We start from the raw sequence: 14016 nt of genomic DNA on the forward strand, positions 1-14016 counted from the left end.
AGCAATTTGAGTAGCAGTCACATGGTAATTGAGTTTATCACTCCGTCCTCAGAGACCCCACATTATTGTTTTCCATTCGCCTGTAATATGCACGTGTAGCTTATTTTCATTTCATTTTTTCTGCCGAGAGCGACACCCGTGAGTGACAGGTGCTGTCTACCTGCTCCCCCTGTGAAGTGTGTCAATGAGCAAGCTTTATGGCTATGTGTCCATGCATAAACAGCATGCTCGATATAAGTGTGTGTCTGTTTGTGTGTTTATTTTGTCTCTCTGGAGCCAGGTCCTGCAGAGCAAGCATGCTGTGTTCACTGTCAGCCTGCATTCTAGCAGCAGTCTCTATTTACACCGTCTGCCACTTGACTGTCCACATCTGACAGATTCTCTTGAGTAGATGAAGGCAGCATGATGCATGTAAGCTGTATGAATATCTTGAATGTGTTGCATCCCCCCGTTAGGACACAAACGATCGATGAGAGCGTGAGCGCGTACGACATTAAAAAGCAGCTGACGTATTTATTGATTCGACTAAGTGCTGGAGACTCAAGTGGAGGTGACAAAGGACTGATATGGCTTGACTAATGTATCCTGATGATGTCTTGAATTGATTTCAATAATGAATAGACTGCGAGAAACAAACAACACAAATAAATCTCTTGCCATGACTTCTTTCCTCCAGAGGCACTAAACATAAAAGCAGCTTCATCGATTATCTCAATGAGGGGTAGACTCAAGGAAAACAAGGGAAAAATAATCGTTGGATGTTTTAGGTATTTTTTTCTGTCAAAGTGGGAGTTTGCCACTATGTGAACTTTGCCACACAAGACTACAAAATATGATGTTCAAAAGAAGCGTGGTGTTATTTTTGTTTGATATGTGTTCGCTAACAACCCTGGTGCTTCCTGATTCCCGAAGGATGGCAAACAGCGGCGTGATGACTCACGCTCGCTTCCAAATATTGCAGGTGAGGTGCAATTCATCCAGCTGCTTGAGTTGTCACCAAGCGACTGAGTCATGAGAGGTGATGTTGAGGGTTTTTTGAAACGAGCATGCGATGATTTCCCAAAATGTTGTCACGCTGCCTCAGCGGCTAGATTCGCACTTGAGTCGTCTCCCATCTGCTCGTTGAAGGCTACAAACTGCTCGAAAGGAAACATTATCATCTTCAGCTTTTTCCTTTTTGGTTTGCCAAAGCACCGAGGGAGCTTTTATGCAGTTTAAACATTATGACCTTAACATTGTGACCTGATCTTGGAGCAATTGAATTTCATCATTAAATACTGACTATGAGGGATTTGTTTATTTTATTTTTTCCATTTTGTTTTCAGCTGACAACCGGACTCCATTTTAAATGTTGTCTCCTTTTTGTGTGTGTTATGTAAGTCATTGAGAGGTTAATATTTTAGTTAGCAAATTCAAACCACATTTCAAAGGCTGAGAAGCTCTCCAGTAAACATCGAACAATACAACATTGATTCTGGTTTCTGGAAAGTTATCCAGAAGTTCTGCATCTGCTGATTGGATAGATGTTTGCAGTTGTAGTTCTGGGTTATTGAGTGTTCACTATTGGATGTTATGTGAGCTGCTCTGGAGGTCCCTAAAGGCACCATGGGGATGTCCAAATGAGAGAGCAGATGGTGATTGGTGGAGAAGGGAGTATATGTCAACCAAGTGGTGTGTTTCGATGATGTCAAACTTGCATGCAGCTTCAATGCAGCACTCATTAATTGCTTTGCGTATCCTAATTTTATTCCACATCATAGTTATGTCAAAATACATCAGAGTTTCACTTAATCAGGTCTAAGTTTCAGGTCAGATCCTGGTTGGCACTAATCAAGCTCTAATGGATCAAGTGCAAATGCGATATTGAATATCATTGGGACGGGTGTTGAAAAATAGACCTAGTATAGGATATCATTGACTTTCACTTCCCTGCAATGTGGTTTGGAAAAAAAAACCTCATTCCTCATCCTGGCCCGTGAAAGGAGCTTTTGGCCCAATCAGCAGATCCTTCCAGTCTGATGCCTCGATCTCATTTCTAATTCATCTCACTGTGGCTTAAGCAACCTGCAAAGTGCAGTTTGACATGAGTACTTCAAATCAGTTGTGTGCAATGAAGCAAGGGGGTTGCTGCTGCGAGACAAATCTACCTACAAATATATGTATAGTAAGTTTAGCAAATCCTTATTCTCAATTAACCTTTGACATGCACTCGTGCTACTAGAAATGTCTAAATGTCTGTTGGTGTTTTTTGTTTCTGTTGTAGTTGTATGTAGATCTTAAAGCTGTTTTGAGGATGACCTTTCCCGCCGTTAACACAGCTAAGAGGTGTAGATACTCCATGGCTTTGTTTCTTGACATTTTGTTTTTAAAGGTCATAGCACTCTGAAAAATCAAAGTGAAACACAACAAGGGGGAAAGATGTTCGCTCAATGTTTGCGATTGGCAGTGGTGTGGCCAAAAGAGGCGGAAAATAGAATCTTTAAAAATAACTCAGAGATGTCAGAGTAGAAGTTACTGTATATACAGTAGGAGCTCCCTTTCATGAGAAGCCGTCAAGAGGCAAGCAGCAGCATTTTGGACTTCGATGGAGGATTGACTGACTCCAAAATAAAGTGCGTTACTGTAATCCAGCTGAGATGTGACAAAGGTGTGAATTACTGCGTTGAGAAAGAAGAGGCTTTATTTAAGCCATCTGGAAAAAACTTGGATTTAACAACCGCAATAATTTGCTGCTCCAATTAGATCTTCAATAAAATAGAGAATAATAATAACAATAATAATAATAAATTATTATTATTATATAATTTATTATTATTATTATTATTATTATTAATAATAATAATTTGTCAGAGAGTCTTTGACACATGCCCTCTGCCTCAATTGTTAAAAGGAAGCCGCAGCAGTATTTGTGCATGTTTTAAATGTCCTGTCAAAGTGATGGATTATGGAAAACAAAAGTTTTCTGCTACATTTTGAAGGTCATTATGAAACGATGGGTATTTTCTACAGTCTGTCAAAAAAAAAATCTATAGCTGGGCTTTCAGTTTGGTTTTTGCTTGGGATGTAATGAACACACATAATACTGGAGGAAGAAAAAGATCAATACTCAAATGGATTTTTATGCGCATGAAGATGCAAAAGCACAATCTTGTGGCAGAGCGTTAACCCGTTTGTGGTGTTATCATACAGGACACGTGGTTGAGAGTGTTTGCCGAAGTGCTGGGGTGACCCAAGTCCGCATTCAACATTGTCAAAGCGTCTCAAACCCTGCAGGTGTTATAAAAGCCGGCGGAATATGGATGAGTGGGAGCATGCCGCCATTGAAATGCGCTATTGAGAGTAGAGGAGGAAAGTAGGTCAAAGAAAAGTCGACTTTTCCTTGCTTGAACTTGAACATGACTCGGCCTCAAGCGCTTTAGCCCGCCATCTGATTATTTGAACACGCTTGGTGATGTGTGTAAAGCGTGACAATGTGATCTAGGTTGATAATGTGGTGTTTTCTTTTTCAGGAACGTTGGGATCAGAACTTCACGGAAATGAGATGCCAATGTAAGTCTTTCCTTTTGACCTTAATCGTTTATGTTGTTGAAGGTCGAACATGAAGGAGCAGTGATGCTGGAGCATCTTCACCTTCGAACGCGTGTAACATTTCAGCAACCGATTGAAATTCCACTGCAAACACCCCGGCAGGACTTCAAAGAGTCCACGCTGGAGCAAGAGAAAGTGGAATTCCCATTTCAAATACAACCTTCCTTTCAGTTTCCTGTTTTAGAAATATTTCATCTCGAGCACAAGGAAGGCTAAAGGCGATATCAATGTCGATGAAGATGTAAGGCTTTCCAGTCACTTCTGCAGAAAATTTCCATTTTTGACTTTGATAGGATGACTGTAAACTTTGAAGTAGAGGCTGAAATGTATAAGGCATGACGAAATAGAAAACCAAAGACTGACATCACTGTTGGAAGACCATCTGCTGGGACCTCGGAAAAATATTTCTCCGATCTTTCTTGCAACTCCAGACTGAGGAAACTTGATGGTGATTTATGCACATGACAAGTGTTGATAATTACTTGGAATTCTGGTTGTGTTGCAGGGGATCAAATTACATTTATTCAACTCGATCAAAACCAAAACATTCTTCAGCTTGTACATTTTGTGTGATCTCGCGTCTCTCCTAAACAACCATACAAATTGGTGAATGCCAATCTCTTTGTAAGTAAGCAAATTTATGACTAATCATAGGATCGAATAATAATCGTGTAGTAACAATGCCACACTTATGTAAACCTGCAATTTTTCTGCAGTGTTTTTATATTGTCTCGTCTTTCCCTCCCTCTTATTTTTCTTGCCTTGAGCTGTCAGTGGCACCAGAATATTTAAATAAGTGAGAACAAGTTGCACAAACGCTGCCATAAATAAATGCAACTCTCTCGAGAAGTCTTCTCCACCATGTTGCTAGTCTTAAAAGCGAAATTAATGGCACACTTGGTTTGTACTTTAAGGATTATGCTTCGTAAAAAAATATCCACAATGTCGTTAAATAAATCCTTTAATGTCAAGCCACGGTCATTCATTCTTTCGTGCTCATCTTTTCCGAGCCACGCAGATTCTGTCCTTGTCGTCCTTGGAGGGGGGCGGTTGCATTAAAATACTCTTATTAACAGTCTGACACGTGTAAGACCCTCTCGTGCACATATAGATTTGCAGTTTCCTGTCGAAACGGCGATCCTGCTGGCAGTGTGGCTGTGTATAGGTGATAACAAAATGCTCCAATCACAGAGCTCCACGCATCCCTCCCGGGATAGTGGATGAGAGTGTGGAAGTGGAATCACACGCACAATAGGCCATGCTGGAGGTGTTAGAAATGAATCGAGAGGTTCTATTTGACACTGGCTTTTGCCTCCACGGCGATTAATCAGATGATCAATGAATCACAAGACGTTTACTCTGGAAAATGAAGACTTTACAGGTGTGACAGGCAACATGATCAGATCAGTTGTGCAGTAACTCTGATCAAAGTGGAAAGTCAAAAGCCAAGCAGCGCTTCGAAACTGTTAGATGCAGAGATTAGTATCCGCGACGTCTTTTTATTTTTCTCCACATGCAGAGATGACACATTTGTAGTATAAATGTACTTTTAATAAAGCTACAATACAAACTATCCCCAAAGAGTAAATTGCAAATGGATGTGCTGTGTTTTAAGCCTTCATATGACTTTGGGGGCTAAGCCATATGAGCTAAAGGTTTATAGAGCACATCACCTAAATGTCATATTAAATGTATCTGTGAGCCATCTTGGCTTGTCCTGCTGGCTTTATGGCTGTTGTCATGGCAACGGCTCCCACCCGGCGCTTCTGACAGACCGGCGGCTTGACAGACGGCCATTATTGGTATTATTGTGACGTCAGGTCATGCGGGGATTGAATGGCATGAATAGGGAATATGACCCACTTGGTGTCCTCCATTTCCTGGTCGTCCCTCATGCGACGGGAAATCTCTCTGCGTCACTGCTTCCTCTGTCAGGGTGAAGTCTATAAGATCGTTTGGACTCAACTGTGGCTTTGGCATATCATTCCAAGGACATTTGGAAGTGGATTAGATTTCATGATTATGCTGGTGGGCTGAGTGGGAATTCGCCTGCTCGTGATGGACCGTAGATGGTTGCTCGTGCAAAGCAAGACAAGTTGAGCGCTGGAAATCTTCAGGCGCTCTTGATAAAAACCAGACGTTGTTTGCTCTGAAGGTCAAAGGCCAAGAAACAAGAAGTTCCCTTTGAATGATTTTTGAAATTCTTTGCATATCACATGAAAGAGATTGGATGAAGGCAATGCTGCATTTTGAAAAATCAAGGTTGGTTAAGTACCCTCAGAACAATGGCTCTTTGAGATTTTTTACTTGTGTGCGGTTCGGTGTGAGTGTGCGAGAGAGAAGTCTAAGCGTCTTCAGTGGTGCATTCAAGCATTGTAATACACGAGCATTTCGAAAAATACGCTTGCGTGCATACTGATGATGGGACGTCTGTCTGATGTTTTGAATTTATTGAATTCATTCACGATTTGCACCGGATTAAGTGGAAAAAGATCGTATTGTTTCATCATTGACAAAAGAACCCAAGCGAGACTTTGAGTTATATTTTCACGAGTTCTGGCTCAACTATGTCGGCATACTAAGTTCCGAACGGCTATCAGTATTTCTGATCATGCGGTTGTTAAATCATGCTGAAAATTTTTTCACTCTATCTGACAGAAAACACTTTTGGTTGGCTCCCTCGCAAAGCGGAAGTGATTTTTGAGGGCATAGAAGCAGAGCTCAGCTGCCAGCGGAGGCAGTGACACTGTGCCACCAGTTTTTTCCTGCCTTCCTCTCCGCCTGGCGGTCTTGAGAGATGGACTAAAACGAGTGCGGGTTATCTCTCACAACAGAGGGGAGGGTGATAAATTTATAGCGATGAAAATAGGCCAGTGCACAGCACTGATGGAACACATAAGGTATAATTAGGACAAGGTTAGACTCCTTCACTCTCACATCATTTATTTAGTACGTGTCACATGACTTGAGGTCGGGCGTAGGTTTGTGCATTGACCTGACGGAGACCCATAAAATAACTGAGTTGCTTCCCTTCTTTTCCTTGGTGCCCAAAGTATTTTTCCAAATGAGTAAAAATAAATAGATAAATAAAAAAGTTCCATGTGCCCCCTTTGCAACCTTGAGCACAAGCACCCTCTTAAGAGATCTTCTCAGCTAAAACTCCTTTTGGTTTGACATGTTTCTAAAGATTTGAACTCTCCTGACAACTCATCTCTCATCTTCCTCCGCCGCTGCGCAAGCCGCCTCGTTCCCTCTGGATGGCTTTCATTTTCACTGCCGTCAACCTCGCGCCGAAACTTCACGCCCTCGCTTCCTCCTCAACAGCAAGTTTGAAACCCATAATTGAGAGCCCACTCACAGACGCGCTAGAGTTGCCCCATGTGTTCCGGGCCAGTACAGCAGATGGACTCGATTCTGACTGAGCTGTGCACCAATGCTCAGATGAGGGGATGTTATCTTTTGCACAGGCCCGCCCACTGACTTGCTGGTTTCGAAATGAAGTGTAAAAAAAACAACTCTGCATGACACATAAATATACCAAACATCACTGAAGATTGCTGCGGTAGACATATTAGGCAGAATTCCGCCATGTTGGCTCTTCTCTGTTTATGTCAATCCAAATTTAGAAATATCACCTTTGATCCAGCTCATCTTCAATCTCATCCGATTGTGTAAGCGGTATTAATAGCTCACAGGAGAGTTCAACGAGTTTTTATGCAACGGAAATGTTGACAAATTCAAATTAGCCTTGCACAACTCCAGCTTGAAAATGTGTATTTACATATTCATGATCCAGCTCCAGAGGTGATATTTCACTGGAGAAAAATAATCTGTGGCAACGTGTGTGATACTCCTCATCATTAGCATCCTTAATGCTGTCTGTCACTTAATGGACGAGAAACAAGCTCATCCTCATGACAAATATACACGGTGGCGTTTGATATTTTGCTTTGACACATGCCACAAAACATCAGCAAGATATCAAATGTGACTTTTTATTCTCCCTCTTCTTGCGAGTGGCGAGAACTGGCCCAGTGTGGCCGAGGTCATGAATTGGACACGCTGCCAAAATGCCCCTACCCCCCTTGAAGGAACAGATTGCAGCTTCCCAGTGCACGCGGCTGCCACCAGACGCTCCACGCAGAGTGTAATATTACACACACACCATGAACACTCACACTCGCATTGTTGCATGCGCTGAGCATGAAACATTTGTATGTACTCCCCAAGTACGGAGTGCAGACGCTTGACCTAGATGATTCCCTTTTCTCATGTGGGCATCGTTAATAATCTGGCTGTTTTAGATTTGAAGTTACGCTGGATATCATGAATATCAGCATGAATAGTAGCTGGTTGTGTTTTCATCTATTCAAGCACTTTATACAGATATGCCGCAGTGGACATTGGAGGTTAATTATGCACACGGTATCGTTTTAGAAGTTGTAAATGGTGAGTGGGGACTTTTATGTACAGTGGTGTTTTGTGATTAAGTTTTACAAATACAAGCCGTCGTTGAATTTATTTAATAATTGCTAGTGTAGACTTGCAATACGAGTGCTGTGTGATAACAGTTACACCTTGGGTTCAATTTTTGGGCCCAGTGCACAAAAAAACGGTGTTTTGCGCCGTTGTGGGTGTGAACACAACGGATTTTATGTGTTATGTTTAAAGCAATCACAGATGGGGGGCGGGGGCTGATTTTAAAAATTTAACAAAGATGATGATATAAATTATATGCTCAATGAATTGATTTTGACTGATTCAGAGTTTGTTTCACGCTGCCGTCATATTTCTGAACTGAAGTCCACCACACGCACCTCAATCAAATTGACCAAAATTATTTTACATACCAAAGATAGCATATAAGTTTCTCAAATTAAATGGCAGTGTCTACTTTTGATCCCTCCCTCCTTTCATGGTGCATCAATCACTGTCTTTGGGAGCCATACTGGATGACACATTGATGAGGGTGTGTTAAGCTTATCTGAATGGCGTGCCACTATGAGATCTGAGGCAGTTAGCTAATGTAGTGTAAAAGGATTTAAAGGATTTGACCCGATCAGCGGAGATGGCACCCAGAGAAGCTGTGTTTAATGACACTAAATGAGTCTGTGCTTGCAGCATGCTAATAATGGGGCCTTGTCACCCAGTCTTATCATTTACAGTTATTTTGGGGGTGGGGGGGTTAATAGCTATTTGATATTCACGTACAGAAGAAACATTGCACAATTTATTTAGGCAAGATGGAGGTTACACAATACCTGCTACATTTGACTTCACCTGAAGCTTCATTAGAAAATTAAATTACGTTACATCATGAATAAAGCATCAGCTCACAAATTAGCATTCTTTGGTCTAGCAGCTTGCAATTATGGGTTTTTTTTCCCCCTCCAGGTTTTGGCTTGGGTAAAGGTGAGCATGGCAATTAAAGTAAAATGAGCCGCTTTACCTTGTAAATTAAAATAGACTTTCCACGGGGTACAAAACATGTTTACTGCATGAGCTTGTTGTTTGCTAAGAATTCAGTCAGTCGGGCGTATAGGCTCCATTTCAGCATCACCTGATCCAATCTGCTTTAACAGGAAGAAGTGTCGAACAGAATCCATAATTGTAATTAGTTTCTGCTTTTTTTTTTTCCCATGAACTGAATCACAGGAAAACTATTGGGCCTCGTAAATAATATCTAAAAAAAACAGTACAAATACTGCCGATAGTACCGCTCGCCAAAATTCTCCTCACAGGCTTCACTATTGTGTCACCACTGTGACTAGTTCTCTTAACACCAAGACGCACACATTGAGAAACTGAAAGAAGAGATTATTATTCATATTATTCAGTCCAAATAGTTGTGGAGGTAGCTCTTGGATTTGTTCCCACGATGACCCACAAACTGAAGATTGTCATCGTTTGACATGTTGTCGTTCCATTCGTTTCTAGAACAGATGTTCATTGTTGAAGGCAACGGATTGTTGTCAATATTTGCCTCGTAGCGCTACACAAAGCTTGTTTGTGATTCGGTTTGCCTCGTGTAGGAGTGCATCTCTGGCAGAGCTGAATATACTACGTACGACTGCCTTTGTGTGTTTCATTCTGATTCTCTTTTTTTCCATCTATGGTCTAGGAGGCAACTTGTCGGTCTGGAGATCTACTAGAAGATTGGGCCTCCTTGCCATTATGAAAGGCCTGGGGACCAGTCATACCAGACACCTGTCTGACTCCTGTGACCCTTCCTCTGGCCACTTGGAGGCTCTCTACGCACAGAAGACCGGCACCATGCCTCGGAGTCCTTACCTGCTGAGCCCGACAATGGACCCATATGGCAATATGGACCCCCATCTTTACCCATCAGCCAACTCAGGCTCCCTGCCACCAGAATGCCTGCTGCCCCTCAACAACCAGCTGTCCAACAGCAGCACCTTCCCCAGGATTCACTACAACTCCTACGATCCGTCGGACTTCTCCGCGCCTGTGGAGGGCATTGGTGGAATGAGAACTGGGACATTGGGGGCGTCCATGTCTATGGGCATGGGATCGGGGATGGGCATGGCTGAGCTTAGTGGACGAACATCCATGATTACGAGCGGCTCGGCCACTATATCACATCACATGACCAAGAACCAAACACCACACAGTCTTCTGGAGTTTGAGAAGCAGCTACCCGGCGGTCGGGATGGCTTCAGCACCTTACAGTTCCATAGAACATCTGCGGCGGCCGCAGGCAAACAACGTACGGACAGTCCCGGTCGCATTCGTTACATGCTTCACTCGGTGCAGAAGCTCTTTGCAAAGTCCCAGTCGCTGGAAAGCCACCACATGAAAGGAAACATCAACGGACGCTCAACAAGTAGCGGCGGGGGTTCGTCGGGCACCGATGACGGAGGGAAGCATAACCGCAGAGCCAAAAGTAAAGATCGCGGGACGAAATCGGAAGCAACCGCCAAGCGACGACCGCGCTCCAACATGTCCGGTTACTGGAGCTCAGATGATTTGGACAGCAGTGACGTAAGCAGCTTCCACAACCCCATGGCCATGATGACTGTGGGACGCTCCAGTGGCCACGAGAGCCAAGCGGGCCAGAACCGATACATTCATAGCGGCTACAACACTATCAGTTCATCCAAAACCAGCAATGACATGAAGTATCAGACGCTTGCTGCGCCTACGAGCGGAGGAGGAAATGGACTTGGAGGAGCGCGGAACGTGCTGTTGAATGATAGCGACTACATGAAAGGAGGCTCCTGGTCCGCACTGACCATGGGCCAGCCAAGGCAAGTGATCCAGAAGGGCTCAGCCACTCTCGATAGGTCCTTGCTCAAGTCCAGGTCATGCCAACAAGAACTGACCTGCAACTACCTGCAGGTCGGCCGAAGGGTAAGTCTAACCACCGTTGGACATCAATTGGTTTAAACGGTACTCACCCGACTCTTTAGGACTGTCGTGAAACAAAAGTGATGTGATCGTGTGGTGTCAATTTTAAAACCCAATTTAGCCATTTATTGCTGCCTGCAGGGAGACTGGAGCAGCTCATTAGGCCGCAGCGGGGGCGCCAATGAAATTCCATGTCGGCGCATGCGCAGCGGAAGCTATGTGAAAGCCATGGCGGACATCGAGGACAGCGACGACTCGGAGGGGAGCCCCAAACCTTCGCCAAAGACTGCCGCTCGCCGCCAGAGCTACCTCAGGGCCACGCAGCATTCTCTGAGTGACCAGCTTCCCCCACGCAAGTAAGGCCACCACAGCAAGCAGACCTTATATAAATATATGTATTCTAATTCGTATACATGAATTAAAGTGGGAGTTACCATTTGATGAGTTTTTCTCTAAATCAAAAGTTACATTTGAAACCAACGAACATTCCATTTAATTCCGATCGGACAGTCAAACTGCCTGTTTGAGTCTCACACTGCATTTTAACAGCAAACGTCCAATTAATGCGCTCCTCGGAGCACACTGACAACAGGCAGAAACTCACTGGCACTTAAAAAACCATTTACATGTAGATAATAGTCTGGCTTGTTTAATTTATAATACAAGGTGCAGAGAATTAATAGGCATAACATCGTTACATCTGAAAGGGGCTAAACAAGCGTCCATTTTCTTCCCATAAATTATGTATTTGTGATTCACATTCTATAACAGTACTGTGAGAAATGAAAATATAGTGCAACTGAAGCACTCGCACTCAGAAACACAAAAGGCTCGGTAACAATGACAGTAATAATAATAATAATAATAATAATAATAATAATGTGTTCAATTGATGTCTACAATGATTCGCGCTGTTGTCCTATTTATGAATGAAATACGATGACATCCACTACACACTTCCACGAAGATCATGAGAGTGCTGTCCTGCCTTTGGATGTCTTGATAGAATTCTGATTTTAGTAATCCCATGTTGTGTAGTATTGTCAACACGCATGAATGACTAACCCACGGCTCTCTTGTGGCCTGCTGGCATGAGCAGCAGAACCTTGGATTATTCCTTTTTGCAAGGGGATCTGGATGCCCTGTGGTCACCCGTCCACAGTGTGTCCTCCCTCAACCAACTGAGCAGGTCAATGAGCAGGTCAGTCATAGGCCCAAATAAGAAACATGTCAGGGGTGTGCCGTTGCGTCGCTTTGCCGCATTCAGACGAGTCAGTATGAAATTCCTTTAGGTGGCAAAACCATGCCCTGCTACCAGTCACAGCTGCCCACCAGCTAGCTTGTCAATACCATCCGCTGAGCACTTTGAGGTGAAAACTACAATTCTGTAGTTTGGCTCTGGGGAAGCATAACCATCTTCTTTGGCTTGTTTGGCACCATGATGGCTCAATAAGCAGACCATGTGCCACCTGACATCACCAGCTTTGCATGCTCTGATGCTGCTAGGAGGGAAGCCAAGGGTACTTACTTGCATGTAAGTTTGTAAAATACTTTTGTAAGGGATGGATTGAAATTGAAAAATGGAGGCCACATAATGAGGAAATCATGGACTTGTCCTTTTCTTTATTTCAATTGCCACATTGCTGATCTTGGATTTCCTCTGCTGCTGCCTCCCCCTCATCATATATTGACATTGGTTGTTTACGCTTTCTTTGCCCAAGCATGTTCTTGTGATATCGCATTTTGATTTTTTTTTTTTTCTGCAGCTGTCTTCCAGCTCTCCGAGAGCTCGCCAATAACCGCAGCCTGGACAACCTTGACTGCATTGGGGGTACGGGCTCACCTGTGCCACACTGGGATGATGACGACTTCAGCCATGCCTGCAGCACATTGGGCAGACGAAGCCGGATGGGGCAGGTCAGTGCTTCCAAATTGTTGCATTTGATGTGATGTTAGTAAGCCAAGTGAGACAGTCCCAAAATTGCATTCCTGGGGCAATTTATTTTTCTCTGCTTTGCTTGGCAAATATTTTTTCCCACTTAATAAAAGTACAAGATGAATATTTCATGAAGATATCTCTGAATAGACTTTCCCACTCTAGATAAAGTGATCTCTAAGGATACACTAAGTTCCTACGGAAAAATGGATGGATGGATGGATGGATGGATGGATGGATGGATGGATGGATGGATGGATGGATGGATGGAGGGAGGGAGGGAGGGAGGGAGGGAGGGAGGGCGTATTGATTTCAAAATTTGACCATAAACTGAATGTGTGCAGCAATCTCTTCTGCTTCTTTCTGCTTCCGTGCAGCTGCGGGAGCTGGACATGAGTCATCATTATGAGGACCGTAGCTCTGACTCCACATTCCGAGATTCCCGTTCGCATTCCCAGGACATCCCAGAGCCTCCAGACCTGCCCATGCCCTCTTGCTTCCGCTCGCGCAGCCACAGCTACCTGAGAGCCATCCAGGCGGGTTGCTCTCAAGATGACGACGTGGCTTCCATCGACTCAGGCTCGCTTCCGCCAACTGACACCACTGTTCGTACCTACGGCACCAGCACTGGTGAGTCATGAACCAGTAGTACAAGTTTTCCAATCGGTTAACCCATCCAAAAAGGAAGGAAGAGGAGAGTAGCTTTATTTTAAGTGATGACATAGTTTGAGAAATTGAGTGAGTGGGACCAGTAAAATGCACACACGTACACACACACCCACCCACCCACACACACACACACCAGAGTTTTAGTTCAAATGTAGCCTCTTTTGCCCATACTAGACGGCCTTTCTACACAGTGGAAGACATGGAAAGAACAGTTTGGCTCTTACCTGATAGCCACTGGCTTGGACAAAGCTCCAAAGGAGAAACAACTTGCAATTTTTCTGCAGCGTTTGGGGGCAGACAGACCACGCATCATACCCACACACACAGGTAACAAAGTCCAGACAGTTCCTCTACCCATCCTCAACCCAGTTTGCATCTAATCTAAAGGCCCAATTGGTTGGTGATTTGCTGGTGTTCACATCACAAACTTTCTATGGTTCACAATCACATTATTG

At 43.7% G+C, this 14016-nt stretch overlaps 1 protein-coding gene across 1 annotated transcript in view; it reads left to right on the forward strand.

Annotated features, from left to right (window-relative positions):
* Nucleotides 1-14016, forward strand: part of dlgap4b (discs, large (Drosophila) homolog-associated protein 4b) — a 50356-nt gene that overhangs the window by 24491 nt on the left and 11849 nt on the right. The window contains 7 exon segments of the mRNA XM_037250934.1: nt 3510-3549; nt 9710-10959; nt 11098-11312; nt 12056-12157; nt 12723-12873; nt 13270-13522; nt 13736-13888. Of these exon segments, the coding sequence (XP_037106829.1) occupies nt 9763-10959; nt 11098-11312; nt 12056-12157; nt 12723-12873; nt 13270-13522; nt 13736-13888 (2071 nt within the window). The 5' untranslated portion in view covers nt 3510-3549; nt 9710-9762.

Source organism: Syngnathus acus, chromosome 5 (genome assembly GCF_901709675.1).
Source record: "Syngnathus acus chromosome 5, fSynAcu1.2, whole genome shotgun sequence".
In the NCBI taxonomy this organism is placed as follows: Eukaryota; Metazoa; Chordata; class Actinopteri; order Syngnathiformes; family Syngnathidae; genus Syngnathus; species Syngnathus acus.